We start from the raw sequence: 26,963 nt of genomic DNA on the forward strand, positions 1-26,963 counted from the left end.
TAAAAAATATAAATAACATTACAACAATGTTTTCATATATATATATAAAAAAAAAAAAAAAAAACACTTAAGTCAAATGGCTGGTAAGTTGGAGTGGGGAGAGACCAGAGCCAAATGCAAATTAGATTCACAGCCCAGGTGTGTAAGTGAGTGAGGTAGAACACCCCTCCCCCCTCCCCCTTACCTAGGGGGTGGTGGTTAACCCTCGCTAAAAGTCTAATAGCTTGTCTAATATCTCCTATAATTAGCGTTGGTTTGTAGTAGTGATTTAGGGTTACATCCATGATACAGTACATCAAAGATACCAAATACAAACAGGGCTATGACCAAAGTCTAATATAAAATTCTTTTTATTGGCCATAAATATAATAAACACAATTTCCCTATCTATATGTTACAAATGGGTATCACTTTTTTTAGAACAAAAACAAAAATACATTAAATACCTTGTGTACTTTACTGTACTTCTTGTAGTCCCATGAATTAATAATGTAGACATGACACCTAACTAAGATATTTTTTTCCACAAATGCTATGGTACATTATATACAGGAAAAGCACACTTTATCTTATTTTTGATGGAGTGATGAATGAAGCTAATTTCTCTTTCAAATATGAATGCATATTGTACTGTCACCTAAAGAGCCAACCATATGGTATACAGTGGATATAGGCTATGCAGGTATGTAAGTATGTGCCTATCATGAGATCAAACAGCTATTCCAAAAATGTAAATAAAGATATACCCATGATATATAATCGACAGAAAATTTTTGAAGACTAAAGACAAAGGACACTTTTCAAATATTCATCAGAGGTTGACTTACAGTAATAAAAGAAAACTAAATTAGAATTTAGATTAGAAAATATTGATTTGGTGTCGCTTTTTGTCATTTTGTTGCACAAGTAATCCTACAAAAACTTTTAGTGGTCACCATTACTTGATGAAATAAAAATAAAATGCACAATCTTAATACAAAATGCACAATCTTAATAAAGGAATTTCATTTCTTAAACCACATGATACTGTACCAGAAAAACTTGATAGAAGGCCCGTATTTAAAATCTTACAACCTGATATATTTATCAAAGAAAATGGAATTTATTCAAAGTTATCTACAAAAAGAATTTTAAATATTCAAAACCAGTATTGTACAACAACTTTCTTGGAAAAAAAAACAGTAAGTCTCCCGACCCTGTACAATATCCCCTTACAGCTTTATAATTATAGTTAAAATTATCAAAAATTTTGATAAACAGTAGTACTTCAACTCCTCAAAAGAGATACCGGACTCATATCTACTCCCATGTCGGGTGCATCCGCATCATCTCCTTTAGATCCCTCATGGAGCAGAATATACTCTCTTGAACTATAACCAAATTTGACAACATCCTTCTCTATCAGTTCCACAAATCGCCGCGGGTCAATTCTACGATTGTTGACATAAGTGCCATTGGCAGATTCCAGGTCCAGGATGTAAGGTTTGACTGTGCGACCTACAAAACACATCACATTGTACACTAGTTGCAATGTATATAAGAAAAGTTGTTAATTACAATATGTCAATTCTAAATCATAAAATGATATTTAATAAACCAAAACATTAATTACCTTTTGTACCATCATCTCGTTCATATGCAACTAATCTGTACTGCAGGACGGCATGTTGTTTAGAGCAGGACGGGTGGTCAGTTGGTATATCTGCTACCTTACGGTCTCGTCCAATAAGGTAGGCACTTTGGCGATGTAATGGTAAAAATGGCAAGTCTTCCTCACCTTTAAATATATACCTGTAAAAAAAAAAAAAAAAAAAAAAACTTCTGCAGAACAATTTTGCTGGTGCACAGGTACTAATGGTAATCACAAGTGCAAATAAACTCTAAGCTCATAAGTGTTAATTTCAAACATGTTAGCACTTATAGAAGTTCCATGCATGAAGTTATTGGATTAATAGTACATATTAGATTCCATTAGGTTACTAAAGGCAAACTGTCAGTCTGAAGTCTTCTGAAACTGGGATGATGGTTCAATTGAAACTTCATTTAAAATGCATTATTTGACTAGGCTAAATGGAAACTTTATCATAAACCTTGTTTCTTCCTTACATGACAATTTTTATCAAATTGAATAAACTTTAAATCGGCTCATGATAAGGGACCACTACACAATGGAGAAGGAAGTTATGTACAACACTGACTATTGGACTAAATTGCAAAGTGGTAGCTACTAATTGCTGTGTTTAAAGATGCTCAAAAGAACCAGGCTTAGATGGAAGTTTCTACTATATTAGAAATCCTGCCGATATTAGGTAGACACATTAAAGCTGTCAGCTGATCGTACAAATAAAAAGATCACAGAAGTCTATTGTAAATCCTGGAAAAACTTTTTACAACTATTTCTTTAAATGGTGGATTTCAAATGATGTTGCCCAGGTACCTTAAGCATGCACATATTAAATGTAGATAATACAGAACCACAAAACAAAAAAATATATTGAAGTTTTCACTCAAGCCAGTTAAACTTTGCACCCCATATTTCCATTAAGATCGTTCCTTGCACTTCACCAAATCAGACTTGTTTTAAATTGAATACAACAGTAAGAAAGATTTATTTTTTTTAAATCATGGAAATTCCAGAGAGAAGTGCTTAAGTTACTATTTTATCTGAAATGTACATGTTCTGTAGATAAGTACAAAATAAGTGGATTTGTACTAAGTGGTAAATGAAACTTTAATGGAATAATTTGTTGTAAAGTCTGTTTCATCCTAGCTTGCAAATGGAGCCAAACCACGGTTTGAAAGCTCTTTGGTGATTGGCTGTTGGTTCTGGCATTATCCCCTCCCGCTGACCGACGACGAAGCAAAAAATTGCATTTGTCCTCACTTAGTTTGCACAATATCTACCTGGTTCTTTGGTCACACAGAGATTAACAGTAGATGAGTATTACCTTGAAAAAAATTAGATTTGAAGTGAAATGAGCACTGAAAAAAACTTTATACAACTTTTTTATTTGCTGTTTTTTACCTACAATTGTTATGCAAACGTAAATAAAAATAGGAGGATTTTCTAGAAAAAAAATCCTCTTTAATATCATGAACCTAAAAGAATAATGCAAGGAAGGAAAATAATCGGGAAATAATGGCGAAATAAGTGAGCTACAAAAAAAAAAAGAAAACCTTCTCGTGATGAGTAACAGAATATTTTGATGACGTCGGGTGATCGTGTGCGGGCAGGATGCATCGACAAAATGTCACCAAAATTTGCAACAATATTGCGGTACAAAGCCAAATATTTCACTATTATTTTCCTTCCTTTTTTTGGGTTTATGACATTCTAGAGGATTTTTTTTTCAACAAAATTCACCTATTTTTATTTACGTTTGCAGAAAAAGTTGTGTAAGTTTTTTCAGCGCTCGTTTCACTTCAACTCATATTTTTTCCTATTTTTCGTATATTTTTTTTAAGATATGGATATTTTTTTCAAGGTAATACTCATCTACCTTTAATCTGTATGACCAAGTTAGGTATAAAGCAAAAATGAACATCATGTACCGCGGGCAAATGCAATGTTTTGCTTCGTCCTCAGTCAGTGGGAGGGGAGAATGCCTGAACCAACAACCAATCAGCTGAAGCACTGATTATCTGAAAATCTCCCAGCGCATGGCTTTTCAGCCTAAATTTCATAAATACATTCATTCAATATTTCTTGTAAAAAGAAATATACAGTAGTAACTCCTCGGCTTATCAGAAGTTTCAGGGGTTTGGCTTTACATCATGTAACAAAATTTGACACGTAACAAAAACTGCATACTTTGCATGTATAACAGCCAATGCCTGGGCATTGAAAATATCCCATGATACGTACACACACTATGCATCAACTTCCTGTAATTTTCAGTCTCGGCTAACCTAGTACAGTATTTACTTATTATTCAAGATACAGTAATTATATTCAAAATGCATCACTTATAAATGGTAGCTTGGCAAAACACCTTCATGATCAAATGAAATGATACGCTAATTTATAAAATGACTGGATACAGACAATTAATATTGAAAATCCTGTCTGTCACTCCACAAGGTTTACTGAACTCTCTAGGACGTGACGATGTTCAAGTGGTATCTCTTTCCCGTTCACTATGGAATTATGATCAAATATAGAACAACTACTTTCTTATCATGAAGATCTGATTACTATCCAGTGATTTTCAATTTAAAAAGAATTAGCTTTAAAACTGAACATTCTCAAATATCCATAATATATCTAATATTCAACTTTCTTTTCTTTTAAAGCATGTAACATGTCAAAGCAATTATGTTTCCAAAAGCTATTATTCTATAAAACATCTGTATCCTATGTAAATATACTTACCATCTCCATCGACGCTTAGGTTTTCTAGCCTCTGGTGGCTGAGAATACTTAATGACCACACCATTGAAGGTATTGGTGTCTTCCGAGAGTTTCCCTGAAAGTCCCATGTTTGGCCTCTGAACTCCATCCTTATCTTGCAAGTTATTCTCTTCAGTTTTGATAGTTTGTGCTACATCTGCCATACCCCACCTTCAAAAAATGTACTGTATAAATTTCTTCACATTTTCAAGTGGAAAACTTGAGTCATTAAAACAAGAATATAAAAAGTAAGTCTTTCTGTTGGATAATATAACTACACAACTTTAAAAAAATATATGAGCTGATGCTATACAAAATCACAAATTTTGAAAGATTAAATTTTTTCCAAACTAAAGTATACAAACCTGACACTTTTAAATAGAAGTATGGCATAAGCAAAGCCATTAAACTTTTAAAAAGGTAAACAATGGTTGACTGTTGGGTGGGAGTTCCCATCCTCCTAACACGTAAACCTCAGTTTTACCTTTAACCTAGAACTTGTGGGATGGTTGATACAGGCAGTGTAACTTGAAGGTCTTGGGTTTATATAGTTGAGGAAAAATACAAAATACTTTAAAATTTGTAATTTGTTCCTACACGTATTACAAAACCATGAACCTTTAAGAGGAGACTTATCCTTAGGAGGGTGAAAGTCCCCTCTAACTAATCTAGCTGGTTAACTAACCCAGGAAATGTCAATGTACTTTCATCCTGTAGAGAAGCAAAAGTCATGACTCTTGTGAACCTCGTAACTACCTGAGCAAGATGTCAAAAGTGTTAGGCAAGGTTCCTACCAGAAAAATGGTTGGCAGTCACTGGAGAATCTTATATACTTTCAGAAAATATGATATTTTAATTATAAAATAAATTTTTGAATATACTTACCCGGTGAATATATAGCTGCAACTCTGTTGCTCGACAGACAAACTCTACGGAAAAAACTCGCCAGCGATCGCTACACAGGTTGCGGTGTGCCCAACAGCGCCATCTGTCGACCAGATACCCAGCTCTTATGCAAACAAAGACTCAATTTTCTCCTCGTCCCACTGCGTCTCTATTGGGGAGGAAGGGAGGGTCATTTAATTTATATATTCACCGGGTAAGTATATTCAAAAATTTATTTTATAATTAAAATATCATTTTTAAATATTTAACTTAGCCGGTGAATATATAGCTGATTCACACCCAGGATGGTGGGTAGAGACCAGTAATATATGTTTACATTTTATGAGCAAAGAGTTTTTTATTTCATTTTAGAAGTTATCAAAATAACAAAAACAAAATAAATAGGTACCTGGTAAGGAAGTCGACTTGAACAATTACTCTGCCTTTTAAGTACGTCTTCCTTACGGAGCCTCGCGATCCTCTTAGGATGCTGATCGACCCCTAGGAGCTGAAGTATCAAGGGTTGCAACCCATACAACAGGACCTCATCAAACCCCTAATCTAGGCGCTCTCAAGAAATGACTTTGACCACCCGCCAAATCAACCAGGATGCGAAAGGCTTCTTAGCCTTCCGGACAACCCATAAAAAAACAACATTTCAAGAGACAGATTAAAAGGATAAGGAATTAGGGAATTGTAGTGGTTGAGCCCTCACCCACTACTGCACTCGCTGCTACGAATGGTCCCAGTGTGTAGCAGTTCTCGTAAAGAGACTGGACATCTTTCAAGTAAAATGACGCGAACACTGACTTGCTTCTCCAATAGGTTGCGTCCATAATACTTTGCAGAGATATATTTTGCTTAAAGGCCACGGAAGTTGTTACAGGTCTAACTTCGTGCGTCTTCACCTTAAGCAAAGTTCGGTCTTCCTCACTCAGATGTGAATGAGCTTCTCGTATTAACAATCTGATAAAGTCTGACCAAGCATTCTTTGACATAGGCAAGGATGGTTTCTTAACTGAACACCATAAAGCTTCAAATTGGCCTCGTAAAGGTTTAGTACGCTTTAAATAGAACTTAAGAGCTCTAACAGGGAATAAGACTCTTTCTAGTTCATTGCCTACGATCTCCGATAAGCTGGGAATATCGAAAGATTTAGGCCAAGGCCGAGAAGGCAGCTCATTTTTGGCTAGAAAACCAAGTTGCAGCGAACAAGTGGCTTTTTCCGACGAAAATCCGATGTTCTTGCTGAAGGCATGAATCTCACTGACTCTTTTAGCCGACGCTAAGCATACCAGGAAAAGAGTCTTAAGAGCGAGATCTTTCAGGGAGGCTGATTGTAACGGCTCCAACCTGTCTGACATGAGGAATCTTAGTACCACGTCTAAATTCCATCCAGGGGTAGCCAAACGACGCTCCTTGGTGGTCTCAAAAGACTTAAGGAGGTCTTGCAGATCTTTATGTTTGGAAAGATCTAAGCCTCTATGCCGGAAGACCGATGCCAACATGCTTCTGTAGCCCTTGATAGTGGGAGCTGAAAGGGATCGTCCTTTTCTCAGGTATAAGAGAAAATCAGCTATTTGAGCTACAGAAACTGACTTGCACCAGTCTCGGAAGACTTCCCACTTCGATTGGTAGACTCTAATGGAAGACGCTCTCCTTGCTCTAGCAATCGCACTGGCTGCTTCCTTCGAAAAGCCTCTAGCTCTCGAGAGTCTTTCGATAGTCTGAAGGCAGTCAGACGAAGAGCGTGGAGGCTTTGGAGTACCTTCTTTACGTGTGGCTGACGTAGAAGGTCTACCCTTAGAGGAAGACTTCTGGGAACGTCTACTAACCATCGAAGTATCTCGGTGAACCATTCTCTCGCGGGCCAGAGGGAAGCAACTAACGTCAACCTTGTCCCTTCGTGAGAGGCGAACTTCTGCAGTACCTTGTTGACAATCTTGAACGGTGGGAATGCGTAGAGATCCAGATGTGACCAATCTAGGAGGAAAGCATCTATATGTATTGCTGCTGGGTCCGGGACTGGAGAGCAATAGATTGGAAGCCTCTTGGTCAGCGAGGTTGCAAAGAGATCTATGGATGGTTTACCCCAAGTGGCCTAAAATCTCTTGCACACATCCTTGTGGAGGGTCCATTCGGTTGGAATTACTTGCCCTTTCCGACTGAGACAATCTGCTATGACGTTCAAGTCGCCTTGGATGAACCTCGTTACTAGGGAGATGTCTTGACCTTTTGACCAGATGAGCAGGTCCCTTGCGATCTCGTACAACGTCAGTGAGTGGGTACCTCCTTGTTTGGAGATGTACGCCAAGGCCGTGGTGTTGTCCGAGTTAATTTCCACCACTTTGCCTCGAAGGAGAGACTTGAAGCTTTTCAAGGCCAGATGTACTGCCAACAGCTCCTTGCAGTTGATATGCATGCTCCTCTGACTCGAGTTCCACAGTCCTGAGCATTCCCGACCGTCTAGTGTCGCGCCCCAGCCCACGTCCGATGCGTCCGAGAAGAGAACATGGTTGGGAGTCTGAACAGCCAGGGGAAGACCCTCTCTTAGGTTGATATTGTCCTTCCACCAAGTCAGACAAGACTTTATCTTTTCGGAAACCGGGATCGAGACCGCTTCTAGCGTCTTGTCCTTTTTCCAGTGAAAAGCTAGATGGTATTGAAGAGGACGGAGGTGTAGTCTGCCTAGTGACACAAATTGTTCCACGGATGACAGCGTCCCTACCAGACTCATCCACAGCCTGACTGAGCAGCGTTCCTTCTTCAGCATCTTCTGGATGGATAGCAGGGCTTGATCTATTCTGGGGGCTGATCGTCTTGTTGTTCAGCAACGTCCTCATCAGAGGGTTCCTCATCCGAAAACTGATGAGGAAACGGCAACGGAGTGGGCAACGTCTGGCTCGCTGAGTCCGGTCGCACTGGTGCATGCATGACGGAGCCGGACGCAACATCATGGAACTGCTGCACAGTCTGTGAACTGTCAACAACCATGGGTGCGCGAGGAAGCACAGCGTCAACCCGAGACTGTCTAGACCGTCTGGGTTGTGCAGTCAACACCCTACCGGGTTGCTGAGGTTGACGCACTGCGTCAAAACAAGTTACCTCTGCTGGTTGTTGAACGTCCTGAACGTCAACAACCACCTCCGAGCGTCGCTTAACGTCAACGTGCGGCTGGCAACCCACACTGGGTCGCATCGGTGGAGGAACCACCTCAACTGGCAGACGCGAGAAGGTTACCTCAGCGTCAACAGGGCGCACAACCGACCGGTTGGAAGGTTGTTGGCCAGAAGGTTCGGCAGCAACCTTCTCCGCATTAAAGTCCTCTATCAAGGACGCAAGCTTGGACTGCATGTCTTGCAGCAAAGCCCATTTAGGGTCTACGGGAGCAGGTGCGGCAACAGACTGGGTTAGCGACTGAGGCGGTACCGCTTTCCATCCCTGAAAGCCTTGTTTATGCATGACATAATTGTACAGCAAAACGTCAAAGGCTCGAAAACAGCTGTGAAGTTGACCTGTAAAAAACTTGGAGCGTCTCCTGGCCAGGCGCCAGGGAGAGTCTACGAGATTTGAGAAGTCTATCTGGGCAGAGGCATGAACTCCCAAGCCGAGAACTTCTCTCGTGTCATATCAGACTCTCGCTCTATAAGCCAGTTTAAAAGAAGGGAAAGCAAAGGCTGTATCCCCCAAACTCCTCCTGGTGATAAACCAGTCGCCTAGCCAACGTAAAGCTCTCTAGGAGAGCGAGAGAGCACTAGCTTAAAAACAACGGCTTCGAAGTTGCTAGGCCTAGTGTAAGCTCTGACGTTTAGGCGAACGAGGAGCAGCAGTTACAAAAAGATCCGGACAAAGATCCTTAAAAAAAAAAAAAATCATCATGATTTAATTAAAGTCCATAGGGGGCTAAGCAGCTTTAGTCTCCTCTCCATCTGACAGAGTCCTCAAGGGAATATCAGTAGGAGGGGGAACAGCAACTTCCTCATCTACAGGAACCTTGTCCGATAAAAGCTGAGTCTCAAGCAAGGGAGAGACCTACCGTGGTGGCAATGCTTTACAAGCAGAGTCCACACTCACTGGTGCATTAGTAGCGGACCAGAACGCAACGTCATGTAACTGCTTGACAGTCTGTGAACTGTCAACAACTGAACTGTCAACCACAACAGGTGCGTGAGGACGCACAGCGTCCACTCGAGACTGCTTTGACTGCCTAGACTGAGCAGTCAAAACAACTCTAGAATGCGGAGGTTGACGCACAGCGTCAAAACAAGTCAACTCCGATTGTTAGCGAACGTCTTGAACGTCAACAGGAGCATCAGCAAGTGGCCTAACGTCCAAATGCGGCTGAAAATCCACACGAGACCGCATCGAGTGTGGTTCTAAACAACCTGACTGACGTGACTTAGCTACGCCAACGTCAACAGGAAGCACAAAGGAACGTTAGGTTGGCTGAAAGCCAGGATATCGATGAGATAAACGGCTAGACTCAACAGACTAATCGGCAGAATAGTCTTCCATAAGGGAGGCAAGCATATTCTGCATGTCTTGCCATACAACCCATTAAGGATCAACGGAAATGGTTGTGGTAAGAGACGAGGGTAACGTCTGTGACCGCAACACTTTGCCAACAAAAAAGACTCTCGGAGTCTGTGTTACGCTTTTGTTAGGCGGCGAGCAGTTATCCGATGACTGCATAGGATCAGAGCTGTCCTAATGGCTGTAACCAGGACGCTGGACCTGTCCTGAAAGGACTGACTTTCGCTTAAGGGCTTCGAAACCTTGTGACAGGTTTCTTATGCGAAAAGCCTTCGGATGACGAGGAGAAAAAACGTCTCTCTCGTCTTATGGTAGGGGAGATCTTGGTAAGATACACCCGATACCATAGAGGGAAACGTCTGTTCGTTGATCAAGGCCTCTTGAACCCATAAGTCGTTCGACATTACTTCTCCCCTGGGCTTGGGAGCTTGCAAGAGGTCCCGGACTAGGTGAACGACAGGCACGAACAGACGAACCCTCGGACGCAACACTGTAACACTTTGCGCATATCACTTTATCACTTCGATTTTCTGTTTTGCACTTATTTCACTGAAATCGAAACTTTTACTGATTTCTACCTGAAACACGCAATTCTACCCTTCATTAAAAGGTAGTAATTGCGAAATCAGTCGTATAATGCAAGCTCATTAATACCAGCAAAAAACAGAAAACATATTTTAAGATAAAAAATTCAGTGGCTGGGAAAGAGACTAAACACTAGTTCATATAAACTACGTTTTCAATCTCTCACCGCACATAGCCTGGGGACGAGAATAAAAAACTAAAAACGTTTTATCCTTCCTCCCCGTACAGAGACTAGGGACGAGAGTAACTCGAGAACAACGTTACCCGCTTGAACGGAACGTTTTCTCTCCTCTCTCTCCCTCCGTCTCTATCTCTCTCTCTCTTTCTCTCTTGATTTCGCACCTAAGAGAAGAGCCCAATTATATTTCGTCAAAAAAACATGTTATTTGACTAAAGGAAAAAACTGAAAGGTTTTTCAAATAAAAAGTTCCTTTAAAATAGAATTTAAAACATTTAAGCTAAGAAAGAATGAACAAAACGTCAGAATCGATTTACTCTTACTGCAAAGTGAAACCGTGATACACTCTCTCTCTATCGTAACGATAGAGCGCATGTTGAACGTCCTAAACGTCAACAACTGCGTAGCATAAATAAACTAAACGTTAGTTCATCTTTGAAAACAGTACGAAGACTATCAAAGAAATTCTTTCATAAAATATTACATTTAAAAAGTTTTAAATCCTTAGCTCTTTAAAAGCTATTTACGATATAAAGGGCTCAACGTTGATTAACTTCGGTTTCCAAGTTAGGACCGCCTACTCTCAGGAAAGGTCGCATATAAACAAAACATTAAAATTTATTTTTATATGTTTATAATAAATGGAAAGTTAATCGAAGAGGCCTAATAAAGGCGGAGAGATATAAAATATATAGAGGAAAATCTATAAATAATCTATAACGTGATAAGAAAATTACTAAAAGCCTAAACACACTTCCGTCTAAGGGAAGGGTCGGCCATTTAAAAGTGAAAGAAAGTCCATACTCTCTTTGTCACCATAATTAAATCTATCCAAAACGAGTTCAAGATTTAAGATGAAGATAAAACACCTGCATTGCGAACGCTCAAAACCAGAATATAGTACTTCACCAATATGATGTGAAAAACTCCAGTTTAGCAACAGCGAGTAAAGTACGTCTTGTCGACACGTCGACAGAGAGAAAATTGAGTCTTTGTTTACATAAGAGCTGGGTATCTGGTCGACAGATGGCGCTGTTGGGCACACCCGCAATCTGTGTAGCGATCGCTGGCGAGTTTTTTCCGTAGAGTTTGTCTGTCGAGCAACAGAGTTGCAGCTATATATTCACCGGCTAAGTTAAATATTTAAAAAAGTCCAATATTTGGGCATTACATGAGAAATGAGTGTGCATACAGTCCTCCCAATTAACGAGGGGAGGAGGAGATACTTGAATTGTAAGGAAAAGTTACTCGGTAGCCTACCCTACCTGCATCTCACGTCCGTTCTGGCAACATAACGGCACGCCTGTTGCACCCCCAAAAGAAGGAAAAGAAGAACGGATAAACAGCAAATCATTCTTACCTTTCATTCTTATACTTACGTCGCTACCTCCATCTTAAATGAGACTCTTCTTGTCCCGTGAAGGTGCAAGGCTTGCTACACAACCTGTTGAACATCTAAATAATCACTAAAGACCTCAGAATACTGTTTATAAAATTCTGGACAAGCTGCAAAGGATGTGATTGTGTGCCCCATTCTCCTTGGATATTTTTTTGTGAATCGTATGATCCCTAGAGCTGTAGTTCAAGTGGAACTACCCTGAAGAGGAAGTCATCATTTCACTGAAACCAGAAGGTACGGAATTTGCTGGCTGCTTACTGGTAATGCTTGCAAATCCTGGAGCAATTGTTGGTGTAAAAAAAGCTCCCCCAATGATGAGGGAAGAGCAGGTGTTGTTACCTTCCAGATGGAAGTTCTTGATTGTGCAAGAGCAACTGCACTACTTCCTTACATTTGCTGAAACGAATGTTCAATATATTATCAGCATTATTCGGTCCTCTATTCTCGTATCCTGACAAAAGGTCAGCTTCATTGGTCCTGGAGCATTGTCTCCAAGAGGGAGACAGGACAAGACAGTTGTTGAGAAAAACCCTCAGGCAAGTCTCCATCAAAAGGCACCAGAAAGGTGAGCATGAATGTTAGCGGTGAAAGGCAATTTGAAGCTGTGGTTTGTAATAAAAGCCAAAGCCTAGAGGACTAGGATGAGATGCCCCCAGATCGAAGGATGGGTATCCAGATAAAAGTATCCTTCAGATTTACTGAGCAGAAGTCCTCTTCTTGATAGCAGACCATACAGTACTTGCTGTCTTCCTTTGAAAGGGAAGAAAATCTGTCACCAGGCTGTAATTGACTTCTTCACTCAAAGAGTTGACTAAAATGGCCACACACAGGAAAGCATTCTTGGCCACAGGCATGGGAAAGGACTCGTGGCACCAGCACGGGAGACAGCTCATGGTCATGCATGGACAGATGAGGGCCGAGTGAGCATGCGAACAGCTGAGGGATCACATGTACAGGAGAGATCTTGATGGAGCGCATGTGCAGTAGAGCTCTAGCAGGCGGACTCGCGCACTTGGGAGTGGAAGACTGCTCAGAAGTGCGTACTGATGGCCGAAAGCATGGGAGAGCGCTCATGGGCAAGCACAAAGTAAAGCAATTGTGGGCCCACAGGAACATATAAGGGTGGACAAAGTGTGCGACCAGGTTAGGGTGCAAGCAAAATACAGCTGTTGTGGACACGTTCACTTAAACGTAAGAAAGCACGCTCCCACAGGAAAGTGCGCACATGAACCTAATGTGATGGGTCCCATGGACTCTTGGGTCACCACTGTCTCTGGCAAGGTGAGAAATGGTAGGAGTCATGAGTATTCAACTTCTATAGATCGGTCTATGGACTTCATCCAGAAAGGAGAAAGGAAGGGCAGAACCCATCTATCCTAACCGACAGTGTGATGAGATGTAGGTGAGGCAGAAGTGGAGGAGGATCTTAAAGTTCTTCTAAGTAGTTCAGGCCAATGACAACACTCCAACGAGAAAGAGGTCACAGGAACTCCATGAACAGATGAAACAATCAGGTGATACGTTCTTACAGCCTTTCTGTAAACAGGAAATCACTGAATAAATTGCCCTTGTGCTTCAAACTTGTTGGCCATAAAACCTTCTTCCTCCCATGGTGCCCAGATGGCTAAGGATTTCCAACCTCCTTATGAATACGTTATCGTGGTCGTAACCAGGCAATACAAGCATAGGAATAAGCAGCATACGGGAATACTGTCTAACAAGGACAAGAATGATGATATTGACAGGGACAGGTTTGCACAGAAACCTGTCTCACGAATACAGTTATTGGGAAGCCACTGGAAATCGCTCCTTCCTTCTAAATATACCTCCCTGATGACAAACTTCTAATAATTATCTAAAAAAAGAAAAAAAAACAGTTGAGGGAGATGGAAATAAGTCCGCTTTATCCGGCAGCTAAAAATAAAATGAGGACTCAGTGGCAGCTTCCCTGCCGCGCAGCATTAAGTACCGCCACCTCCTTAAAGTTTTAACAGCCATATCCAGCTTCACTGAAAGCATACTCCAAATGAACGAAGAGGATTTGTATTCATGGAACAAATAAGTTACATACTACATTTGGCTTCATCAGCAAAGGCAGGTGTGGAAGTCCATGACCTACTGAAAAGTATTATAACCAGACACATGCTTTACCACCATCACACTGTGGCTCTTGGAACCTACCTGAGATTTAGCAGAACAGGACATCCCAGAGTGACCCATGGAAGGAGCCAGGAAGGTGGACAAACACTTTTCACTCTACCTGCACAGTGTGGGTACTTGATGCCCAAAATTTTAAACAATTGGTGTTTTCTTCAAGTTATTAGGGACTAAGTTGTGGGGTTATCTTTTACCACCATGCTAGATGGGCATGCCTATTTCTGACACGATGACTCATTCATACTGAGAAACACTTTAATCAAACAAGTCACATTTATTACCTCATAGTGCTGGCCTGGGGGGACGGTGATGCTATTACAAGCTGCTTTTTGTGCTGACTCACATAACACTACTATGAGATTAAACTCCTTTGATTTGTTTTCTGCTTTTTCATGCCAGTGAAGACTTGCATTTACTATTAAATGATCTTCAATCATACCGCAAAATTGTTTGCGACTTTTTATTTGGTCTAAGGCAGTAAAGTAGGTTTTCCTAATTGTTAAATTGATCTAATGAACAGGAAAAATACAACATTAATGCAAACCTTTCCATCTCCCTACTAACCAACACCATTTGTTACAAAAGAAAGGAGTTATTAATTTAGGTAAAGAAAGAAAAAAGGCATATTATTAGTACTAAAAAATGTTATTTTCATTAGTAAAATAAATTTTTGAATATACTTACCCGATAATCATGTAGCTGTCAACTCTGTTGCCCGACAGAATTCTATGGAGGGATACGCCAGCTATCACAATACTAGAAGGGGGTGTTCTTACCAGCGCCACCTGTGGCCAGGTACTCAAGTACTTCTTGTTGACACCTCCTCAATTATTCCTCGGTCCCACTGGTTCTCTATGGGGAGGAAGGGAGGGTCAATTAAATCATGATTATCGGGTAAGTATATTCAAAAATTTATTTTACTAATGAAAATAACATTTTTCAATATTAAACTTACCCGATAATCATGTAGCTGATTCACACCCAGGGGGGTGGGTGAAAACCAGTGTACAAGATTAAAGGATAGCTAAGTATCCCATATTTCATATAACAGTTATCTCAAATAACAATGAAATAATAAGTACCTGGTAAGGAAGTCGAATTGAACCGTTACTCTGTCTCTTTTTTAAGTTCGTCTTCCTTACTGAGCGCAGCGTTCCTCTTGGAGGCTGAATCAACCCAAAGGTGCTAAAGTATACAGGGCTGCAACCCATACTAAAGGACCTCATCACAACCTTTAACCTCGGCGCTTCTCAAGAAAGAATTGACCACCCGCCAAATCAACAAGGATGTGGAAGGCTTCTTAGCCGACCGAACAACCCATAAAAAGTATTCAAGAGAAAGGTTAAAAAGTTATGGAATTATGGGAATGTAGTGGCTGAGCCCTCGCCTACTACTGCATTCGTTGCTACGAATGGACCCAGGGTGTAGCAGTACTCGTAAAGAGACTGGACATCTTTGAGATAGAATGATGCGAACACTGACTTGCTTCTCCAATAGGTTGCATCCATAACACTCTGCAGAGAACGGTTCTGTTTGAAGGCCACTGAAGTAGCCACAGCTCTCACTTCATGTGTCCTTACCTTCAGCAAAGCAAGGTCTTCTTCCTTCAGATGAGAATTTGCTTCTCTAATCAGAAGCCTGATGTAGTAAGAAACTGAGTTCTTAGACATTGGTAGAGAAGGCTTCTTGATAGCACACCATAAGGCTTCTGATTGTCCTCGTAATGGTTTTGACCTTCTTAAATAGTACTTAAGAGCTCTAACAGGGCAAAGTACTCTCTCTAGTTCGTTCCCCACCATGTTGGACAGGCTTGGGATCTCGAACGACTTAGGGCAAGGACGGGAAGGAAGCTCGTTTTAGCCAAAAAAACCGAGCCGCAAGGAACATGTAGCCGTTTCAGATGTGAAACCTATGTTCCTGCTGAAGGCGTGGATCTCACTTACTCTTTTACCTGTTGCTAAGCACACGAGGAAAAGAGTTTCTAATGTGAGGTCCTTAAAAGAGGCTGATTGGAACGGTTCAAATCCTGATGACATTAGGAACCTTAGGACCACGTCTAGATTCCAGCCTGGAGTGGACAACCGACGTTCCTTTGAGGTCTCAAAAGACCTAAGGAGGTCCTGTAGATCTTTGTTGGAGGAAAGATCCAAGCCTCTGTGGCGGAAAACCGCTGCCAACATACTTCTGTAACCCTTGATCGTAGGAGCTGATAGGGATTTTACGTTCCTTAGATGTAACAGGAAGTCAGCAATCTGGGTTACAGTGGTACTGGTTGAGGAAAACTGCATTGGCCTTGCACCAGCTTCGGAAGACTTCCCATTAAGACTGATAGACTCTGAGAGTGGATGTCGTCCTTGCTCTGGCAATCGTTCTGGCTGCCTCCTTCGAAAAGCCTCTAGTTCTTGAGAGACTTTCGATAGTCTGAAGGCAGTCAGACGAAGAGCGTGGAGGTTTGGGTGTACCTTCTTAACGTGAGGTTGACGCAGAAGGTCCACTCTAGGAGGAAGAGTCCTGGGAAACGTCGACCAGCCATTGCAGTACCTCGGTGAACCCTTCTCTCGCGGGTCAGAGGGGAGCAACCAACGTCAACCGTGTCCCTTTGTGAGAGGCGAACTTCTGAAGTACCCTGTTGACAATCTTGAACGGCGGGAATGCATACAGGTTGAGATGGGACCAATCCAGCAGAAAGGCATCCACGCGAACTGCTGTTGGGTCTGGAATCGGAGAACAATACAAGAGGAGCTTCTTGGTCATCGAGGAGCGAATAGAACTATGGTTGGCAGACCCCACAGGGCCCAAAGTCTGCTGCAAACATTCTTGTGAAGGGTCCACTCTGTGGGGAAGACCTGACCCTTACGGCTGAGGCGATCTGCCATGACATTCATATCGCCCTGAATGAGCCTCGTTACCAGCGTGAGCTTTCGATCTTTGACCAAATGAGGAGGTCCCTTGCGATCTTGAACAACTTCCTCGAATGAGTCCCTCTCTGCTTGGAGATGTAAGCCAAGGCTGTGGTGTAGTCGGAGTTCACCTCCACCACCTTGTAAGCTGGAGGGACTTGAAGTTTATCAAGGCCAGATGAACTGCCAACAACTCCTTGCAATAGATGTGAAGTGTCCTTTGCTCCTGATTCCATGTTCCCGAGCATTCCTGTCCGTCCAGTGTCGCACCCCAGCCCGTGTCTGATGCGTCCGAGAAGAGACTGTGGTCGGGGGTCTGAACAGCCAAAGGTAGACCTTCCTTGAGAAGAATGCTGTTCTTCCACCACGTTAGAGTAGACCTCATCTCTTCGGAAACAGGAACTGAGCCCGTCTCTAGCGTCATGTCCTTTATCCAGTGAGCAGCTAGATGATACTGAAGGGGGCGGAGGTGGAGTCTCCCTAACTCGATGAACAGGGCCAGCGATGAAAGTGTCCCTGTTAGACTCATCCCCTGCCTGACTAAGCATCGGTTCCTTCTCAGCATGCTCTGGATGCATTCTAGGGCTTGGAAGATCCTTGGGGCCGACGGACAAGTCCAAAAAGCTCGACTCTGAAGATCCATACCCAAGGAAACAATGGTCTGGGATGGAACGAGCTGAGACTCCTCAAAATTGACCAGGAGGCCCAGTTCCTTGGTCAGATCCATAGTCCATTTGAAAATCTCCAGACAGCGACGACTTGTGGGAGCTCTTAAAAGCCAGTCGTCTGACGGAGCCGGACACAAGATCATGATACTGCTGCACAGTCTGTAAACTGACAATCATGGGCAAGCGAGGAAGTACAGTGACAACCCGAATCTGTCTAGACTATCTGGGTCGTACAGACAACTCCTTAACGGGTTGCTGAGGTTGCCGCACTGCGTCACAACAAGTCCCTTCTGTTGGTTGTTGAACGTCTTCCCCGTGACACATTGACTCCGTAAACAAAAATCCTCTAACAAGGACTAAGCTTGGACTGCATGTCATGCAACACAGCTCAAGGTCTATGGGAGCAGGTGTGGTAACAGACGGGATTAGCGGCTGAAGTGGAACCATTACCTTCCCTGTAAGCATGTTATGCTTAAATAAAAGTCCATAAGAGGTTATGCAGCTAAAGGCTCCCTCCAAATGACAGAGTCCTCAGGGAATATCAGAAGGAGGGAGAAAAGAACTTTCTCATCTACAGGGACCTTATCCTAGAAAAGCTAAGTTCTCTGAGTGAGGGTTCACTGGTGCAAAAGCAGCAGACTAGAAGGCAACGTTATGAAACTGCTTGACAGTCTAGTGAGTTGGCAACAACCCAAGATATGTTGAGAAGCATGCGGTAAGGTATGCAGAGCATGATGAATGCAGAGTATGCTGTATGCAGAGCATGCTGTATGTAGAGCATGTTGTATGCAGAGCATGCTGTATGTAGAGCATGTTGTATGCATAGCATGCTGAAAGCAGAGCATGCTGTATGCAGAGCATGTTGTATGCAGAGCATGCTGAATGCAGAGCATGCTGAATGCTGAGCATGTAGTAAGCAGAGCCTGCTGTAAGCAGAGCCTGCTGTAAGCAGAGCCTGCTGTAAGGAAAGCAGAGCGTGTGCATGGCGTTTAACATTTCTCAGAAATTCCATGACCAGTGCTAGAGTGCTTTATGCATGCTTGCATGGGGTTTAAAAATCAACATAATGTTTACCTTACATTCATAACTCATGATTCATATTTTTGCCATGGTTAGAAAAAGGAGGTAAGGTATGCTGAACAGCAGAGTCAGAACGAGCTGGAACAACAACAGTGGAAGGTGCATTATCAGGGTGCACGGGTTGAGCTCGGTGCAGCAGCTGAGGAGACTGACTCACAGGTGGAAGAGGTTGTACCTCCACCGAGAGTTGCACCACCGGTGGAGCAGCCAGGGGAGGAGGAGGAAGAGTGGGGTAATCCTCCTGATCCCAAACCGAAGGTTGCCTTAAAGAAGGCTGAGGCTGAACAACACTGGGAACAGCGAACACAGAAAGAGGTTCAACATCGTACGCCTGGCAGATGGTGCTGCGACTGGGTGCAGCGAGTGCAGGCGGGTTGAGCACAGGCTGAAAGGGTGCAGGGGAGGTGCAACACTCTCAGCCCGACACTCACACAACAGGTCCGAAAGCTGTGCTTGCATGGACTGTAGTAGAGTCTACAACATCGTACGCCTGGCAGATGGTGCTGCGACTGGGTGCAGCGAGTGCAGGCGGGTTGAGCACAGGCTGAACGGGTGCAGGGGAGGTGCAACACTCTCAGCCCGACACTCACACAACAGGTCCGAAAGCTGTGCTTGCATGGACTGTAGTAGAGTCTACAACATCGTACGCCTGGCAGATGGTGCTGCGACTGGGTGCAGCGAGTGCAGGCGGGTGCAGCACAGGCTGAACGGGTGCAGCCGGTTGGTGCACCACCGGTGCAGGCGGGTGCAGCACAGGCTGAACGGGTGCAGCCGGTTGGTGCACCACCGGTGCAGGCGGGTGCAGCACAGGCTGAACGGGTGCAGGCGGTTGGTGCACCACCGGTGCAGGAGGAGGAGGAGGTGCAACACTCTCAGCACGACACTCACGCATCAGGTCCGAAAGCTGTGCTTGCATGGACTGTAGTAGAATCCACAACATCGTACGCCTGGCAGGTGGTACTGCGATCAGGCGGAGCGAGCATAGGGGAGGGGGGGAGTGTAGGCGCACTCTCAGCCCGACAAACTGATGACTGAGGAGAGACAGAGCTAACCCAATGACTGCATCCGGGTTGTTGAACTTTACTTCGTACGTCTGGCATAGGTCTGGACTTTACGTTTAAGAGGTCTTGAGACCTGAGACCAGCGTAACTCTGCCTTTATTTTCTCCTCTAAATCTCTTCTGCAGACGAGCAAAATAAGGGCTCAATCGTCTGCGGGTGGGAGTGACGGTCTCGGTAAGACACGCCCACAACCACCGAGGATACTTCTGTGCGCCGATCAAGGCCTGCCGAACCCTTATGCCCTTCGACATTGCTTCTCCCCTGGGCTTGGGAGCTTGCAAGAGGTCCCGGACTGGGAGGACGACTGGGAGGACGACTGGCGCGCACAAAAGTACCCTCACGCATAACACTGACATACTTTGCGCTAATCACTTATCACTTTGATTTCTGTTTGCACTTATTTCACTGAACTCGAAACTTTAAGTGGTTTGTTGAAACACGCAATTCTATCCTTCTCAAAAGTTAGTAATTGCGAAAACAGAATTACAATGTAACAGAAAAATCTAATGAAAGAAAATTCAGTGGCTGGAAAGAGACTAAACACTAGATCACTCTAGAAACGTTTAGTTTCTTCCCCTAAAGAGACTAGGGATAAGAGCAAAACGATAACGACGTTACTCGTACGCCTGGCAGGCTTGAGGGAAACGTTTATCCTCTTTCTCCCTCCGTCTCTATCTCTCTCTCTCTCTCTCTCTCTCTCTCTCTCTTGACTTAGAACCTGAGAGAAGAGCCCAATCATATATATCGTTAAAACATATTATTGTTAAAGGAAAAAACTGAAATATTTCCCAAAAAGAAAAGTTCCTTTATTAGGATCAAAACCATTAAGTTAAGAAAGAATGAACAAAACGCTAGACACGGTTACTCTCACTGCAATGTGAAACCGTGAACATTCTTTCTCTATCGTAACGATAGAGTGCAAGTTGAAACGTTCTGAACGTCAACAACTGCCGAGACAAACAAAACGTTAGTTCAACTTTGAAAAAGTACGAGACTATCAAAGAAATTCTTTCAAAGACCTTAAAATAGCATAATATGTTAACAGGTAAAACCGAAATGACGGGCTCACGATAATTAACTTCGGTACCAAGAAAAGACCGCCTACTATTAGGAAGGTCGAATATAAACAAATATAAAAATTAATTTTAATAAGTTTATAATAAAAGGAAGTTAATCGAAGAGGCCTATAAGAGGCGGAGAGATATAAAAATAAATCTATAACTTTTGTTAAGCAAAATTAAGAAAGAGAGTCTATACTCTCTTAGACACCAACACTTCCGTCTAAGGGAAGGGTCGGCCATTGAAAGGTGAACGAGAGTTCATACTCTCTTCGTCACCAAAAATAATCAAATTATTCCAAAAGCTAACTAAGCTAAAATAGAAGTTTCCAGTAAAGCGACAGCCGAAATCAAAGAGAAATACTTCACCAAAGTCGTGAAAATACTCCAAGAACATAAGCGTATCCCAGAACGTCTTGTCAGAAGCACGACAGAGGAATAATTGAGGAGGTGTCAACAAGAAGTACTTGAGTACCTGGCCACAGGTGGCGCTGGTAAGAACACCCCCTTCTAGTATTGTGATAGCTGGCGTATCCCTCCATAGAATTCTGTCGGGCAACAGAGTTGACAGCTACATGATTATCGGGTAAGTTTAATATTGAAAACATGTGGTATAATTTAAGTCAAAACTGGTAATACAGGAGGTAAGTATTTTGAAAAATAAAAATGTTTTTAAAGAAATCATGGAAAAATATGAAGAAATAAGAAAAATATTCAGTATAGTGAAGTAATGTCGATTTGTATAATTTGGCAGAAGGCATACCAACAGGCTTCTAACCTACTTTCATAGGATGTTATTTACAGTATCAGCAAAATAAAAAGAAAGTAATTTTTATTTTTCTTAACTATATAAACCTGGGTTCTTTAATAAGAGTATGCTTTCAGCAAAGTTGGATACGGCTGTTGAAACCCCAACAGGTGGCAATACCTACTACTAGGTGGTGATTAAGCTTTGCCCACCCGACAGGCCACTAAGCCCACAATTTGACCCTCAGCCTAGGATAGACTTTAGGGGTGGTTGTAGCAGGAAGTAACACTTAAAGGACTCGGATTTGAATAGTTAGGAAAAATACAAATTATTTTTAAGATTTGTGATTTGTTCCCACACAAATACAAAGGCTTGACCTTTAATTGGAGAAACGACAGTGGAGGTCCTGTAGAGAATAGGGTTCCCCTGCTGTATGGGACTGGAAAAGCATCAAAGTAAGTATGAGAGAGGAAGTCACTATAACCAAACTGGGTAGTTTACTAGCTTGGTAAAATCTAAGCCCTTTGGTGCCTGTACAGGAGCAAAATCTATGACTTGTCAACCTCCTAATAACCTAGGAATGAAGATAAAGGTGTTGGATTAGGTGACTACCTGGCACTGATAGATTGTCAAGGAAAACCTATATCCATGTTGTCAGAGTGTATGGTCATTATGAAAATAGGCTGCATACACTTGGCCATCCCCCTCTTCTGGGATGATAGGAAAGAAACTCCTAAACAAAACTTCCATTTATAAAAAGTTGTTAGCAGCTTCCCTACCTCTAGCATCTGATCCAGTAAATAACGAAGCAATTGCCGCATCCCAAGAAAAGCGAAGAAAGAAGGGGTATAAGGACCAGTCTATTTACCTCTCATTCTAGGCTTATATCATGACCTCAATCTTAAGCGGGGTTTACATAGTCGAACGGTTCGTCGAACCCTGTTGCCGAACCTGCTTGTCAAACTCTTTGAAGAGGTGGAGTCAGCCACAAATGTATAAGGGTTGTCGACAACGAAGCTCCGCTCATAAAAGTCAGGCGAGAACAGACTTTCTTCGAACCGTTCGACAACCAAATACCCTCTTCACACTTTCAAATATCACTTCACACACTTGTCTGTTGAACCGTTTGACCGTGTAAACCCGCCTTTAGACAAGATGTTTGTTGTCCTGTGAAGGACCTAGGTTTGCTATGCAATCATCTGAATTACCACCGAGCCAAGGATACTGGTATCCAGAGACCAGACTCTGGTCTTCAAGAATTGTGGCAATGACAAGGTCTTCCAGAGAGTTGACAAAGATCCAACAATTATGACTTTGTGTGCACGAATCCAGGATGATCCCTGTCTCCTCACCTGTAGGGAAAGGATGTTTGACCGACTTACAAAGCTAGAAAGAAACTGTGTTCTACGATTTTCTTCCCCCCCCCCATTCTTTCCATGTAGGAAGAATTGTACTATCTCCCAGAATCAGAAGGCAGTCATTCTGGCTCCCATTAGTCACTTCTTGAAGTTGGAAACGTTTGGATTCGAGATGCTGTACCCATACTCCTGAACCAAAGTGGTAGAGATTCTTTATTCTTCAGAATGACTTGTGGCAAAGATAAAGTCATGCCATTTCCACAATGAGGTTATAAACTCTTAAAGCCTTTCCAGGAACAAGAGACCACTGAAGGAAGAAGCCACCCTTTAGCATCACACAAGGCCACCAAAAAACCTCCTCTTTCTGACAGTGCAAATATACTGTATGTCTAAAAATTAGAAACTTTCTTAGAAATACGTACTCGTCAGCAGGCAACACAAGAGAGGGAATAAACAGTAAACAGGAATGTTGTCGAACAGGAACAACTACGTGGATATCTGCAGAAAACTGTCACACAGCTACAAGTTATATGGAAACCACAGGAAATCTGTCCTTTCTTCTAAATATTATTCATTAACAATGATCTGCTGACACAATTACTTAAAAAAGAAATGCAAATGACTAAAACACCCAGTTGAGGGTGCTGGAAGTACGTCTGTACTATCTGATGGCTAAAAACAAAGTAAGGGTTCAGTGGCATGGCAGATGGGCGGGACTTCACTGCCACCAAGCAGTAACTCCTGCCTCATTAAGGTTTTAAAAGACGTATCCAGCTTTGCTGAAAGCATACTCCTCTTAAAGGACAAAGGTTTCGTTGTGTGTAGGAACAAACTTAAGTATTTTTATTAATGAAAAATAACTACCACCATTAGGGCTACAATTTACTTCATAAAATTAAAGACTGCCCATTGTTTTACCTGCCATTCTCTGATCCCTCTTCTCTGTCTCTCCGTTTTTTAACCTCTCTATCTTGTCTGACTCTAGAATGTTCTCGAGCTTCCTCTGCATCTGGATCAGGCTTTATACGTTTGTTTAAACTATACTGAACATCACCATCCTCATCCCACTTGCTTTTCACTTGCCTGCAAGGTTCACAGAGAGGATATTTTAATACTGAAACAGGAAATACCTATCACTTTCCTACCTTTCACAAATTTCATAAACATCAAAACACTACAATACAAATACTGTAAAGACAGTCTTAGCATTGTAAAGAATTTAAAACTGATTACAATGTTGACTAATGAACAACAATTCCCAAGTCTAAAAATAAATAAAACTTTCAATCTTATTAGTCCCACTGTACAGCAGGGCTGGCAGCTCAAGTTCAATTTCTGCATCTATTTTCATTTGCATTTTCTTCTTCTATGTCCCAACTTATCCATATCCCTCCTCAACATATCCATCCATCTGATTCAATGACAACCCACACTCATCCCCATCACTGGAATATTCTCTCCTGATTGGTTCAACCTCCTCACTTCTTATTACATGGCCATAGTATCTGGAGACAAACTTCCCTAGCCTTATCTTTTACATTCAATATATCACACATTCTTCTTATATCTTGACTCTCCCTCCTTTCCATTAGTGATATTCCAGCAATTCATTTCACCATCATCATCTCAGTTCTGGGCCCGATAATCGTCTAGTAAATCATTTTGAGTCTTAATGGCATCTTCTTGTCCTAAAAAACTCCAATTACTTCTCTCAATTTTTGCCAAGCTCCTTTTATTCACTGTCTCACTGCTTTCTCATTACTGCCCTCCTCTTATTTATAGATCCCACGTAGTTAAACTCTCTGTTTAGGCATTGTATCATCTTCCACTTGAATATTCACTTCTTCATGTCCTCCTCTGCTACCAATCATTAGCTTTGTCTTTACAATGTTCATCTTCAATCTCTTCCTTTAGAGGTCTACTTTCTATGCTAAAAACCTTTCTTGTAGTTCTTATTCTGTGTCTGCTACAATGACTAATTCAGCAGCAAACATCAGTTCCCAAAATCCTTTGTTGTTCCTTAATTCTGATGATAGTGTCTATAACGACAAGGATCAAGAATGGACTCAGAACTGATTTACATGGACATCCATCTCCCCAGGCAATGCTAATAGTTCACTTCTTGGAACTCATTTTATATAATCTTCTAACTTCCCCGTGAATTTTTTTTTCTCTTCACTAGACCTTTGTTAAAGGGCACATGCTAGGATGATATGCCATACTCTCCTGCATATTTTGTCTGCATGGGGGTTCTTACCCGTTGTGCATCATCTTCATTAACCTTACCAGAATCTCTAGTACTCAAGATCCACTAAACAAATGTAAAGTTTCTTGTTTCCTTCTAACTACTGTACTTCCCTTAGATTTGTCTTATTATAAAGAAAGCATTCACAGTGCTCTTTCTTTCCATTAACCCAAAATGTTGTTTATATATCTATCAACTTTCTGAACCCTCCTTCTACTATTTTTTCTAGGATCTTGAATAAATGCTCCAAAAGCTTTATTCCTCAATAGTTCCAACAGTTTAACACATCATTTTGTTCAGACAATTAAATCATCCCACTATCTTCCTCATCCTTAGTATTTCCTCAGCCCATCATCTTTTCCAATAGTGTGTGTATTCACTCTTTGCCTAGATTTCCCAATGACTTAATCATTTTTATTGTTATCTCTGATTTTATGCAGCTTTATTTACTTTTCCTTTCTTTACAGCATTCTAGATTTCATTCTAAATTATGATGTTTGCTACTGGTCCTTCTACTGGAGAAACATTTTCCAGTTCTTCAAACTCAATCTCAGTGTTTAATAGGTGTGAAAAATAGTCTTTCCATCTTCTCTTGACCACTTCCTCAATCAAGGTATTTTCATTTTCATCTTTAATTATGCCTACCTCTCCTACATCCTGCTTGACTTTTCATCACGCTTCTGCAATTCAGTACAGTACATTAACGTTTCTCTCTCTGATGTTCCCATCACCTCATACCACTCTCTCCTGGCTTCTCCCTTTGCAATAGCTACAATTCTCTTTGTTTCCCTCTTTATCCATCTATATACCTCACTAGTTGGGTAGTAATTATCTTTTTAACACCTCCTCCTGGCTATGCTCTTTTCCTTCACAGCTGTCTGAACCTCTTGATTCCACCATGTTTCTTTTTCCTGTTATTGTTCACCACTTGTCCTTCTCCACACCTCTGTTGCTGCTGGCACCACAATCTATTTCAAACCATTCCATATATTTTCAGGCAAATCTGACATTCCATATAAATATCGCCTTTCTGACTCTTTCCTCTCTACTGAATTTTCTTGGTTTTTCATCCTTTAGCTTTCAAGTTTTGATCTTTTTATTTGTGGCTGGGACTTTTCTTTTCCTTATTACTTTTAACCTTAAATCTGCCACCACTAGTTTATATTGAGCTACAACAGATTCATTTTGAATAATCGTATAATTCATAGACATTTTCTTGTCTTCCTTTCTTTCTTGTCTTGCTTCCTAACCAAAACATAGTCAATTTGTGTCTCATATTGTCCATCTTTACATGTTACTAGATTATTCTCCTTTTCTCAAACTGCATATTCAAGAACAACAGATTAATAGTTTCCGCTAATCATAAAATTCTTTCACATCCTTGGTTTCTTCTTGCGAGACCTCTACCTCCATGTATTCCTTCAACGCCCTCTAATCTCATCTAGTGACAACATGTCTTCAGGCAACACTAATAGTTCACTTCTTGGAACTCTTTTTATATATTCTTCTAACTTTCCTGTGAATTCTTCCCTCTCTTCACTAGACTTTTGTTAAAGGGCACATGCTAAGATGATATGCCATACTCTTATCATTCACCAACTTTAAGCCCATGAGTTCATCACTTATACGCTGAACCTCTGTGACATACTCCTGCAAATCTAGATGGAGAATAATTCCTACTCTGTTTTTCCTTGCATCTCCCATAGTAAATTTTATAT

General features: G+C 41.7%; 1 protein-coding gene across 2 annotated transcripts in view; it reads right to left on the reverse strand.

The window, feature by feature from the left end:
- Positions 1-334: 334 nt before the first annotated feature.
- The window catches only part of LOC137654745 (uncharacterized), a 79,127-nt gene continuing 52,498 nt past the window's right edge, over positions 335-26,963 (reverse strand). For both annotated transcript variants that reach the window (XM_068388665.1, XM_068388664.1), the window contains 4 exons: positions 23,919-24,083; positions 4,373-4,561; positions 1,613-1,791; positions 335-1,497 (listed from right to left, as the gene is read on the reverse strand). In XM_068388665.1, the coding sequence (XP_068244766.1) occupies positions 1,268-1,497; positions 1,613-1,791; positions 4,373-4,561; positions 23,919-24,083 (763 nt within the window). In that variant the 3' untranslated portion in view covers positions 335-1,267. The remainder of the gene's footprint in view (positions 1,498-1,612; positions 1,792-4,372; positions 4,562-23,918; positions 24,084-26,963) is intronic.

Source organism: Palaemon carinicauda, chromosome 15, assembly GCF_036898095.1.
Source record: "Palaemon carinicauda isolate YSFRI2023 chromosome 15, ASM3689809v2, whole genome shotgun sequence".
Classification (NCBI taxonomy): Eukaryota; Metazoa; Arthropoda; class Malacostraca; order Decapoda; family Palaemonidae; genus Palaemon; species Palaemon carinicauda.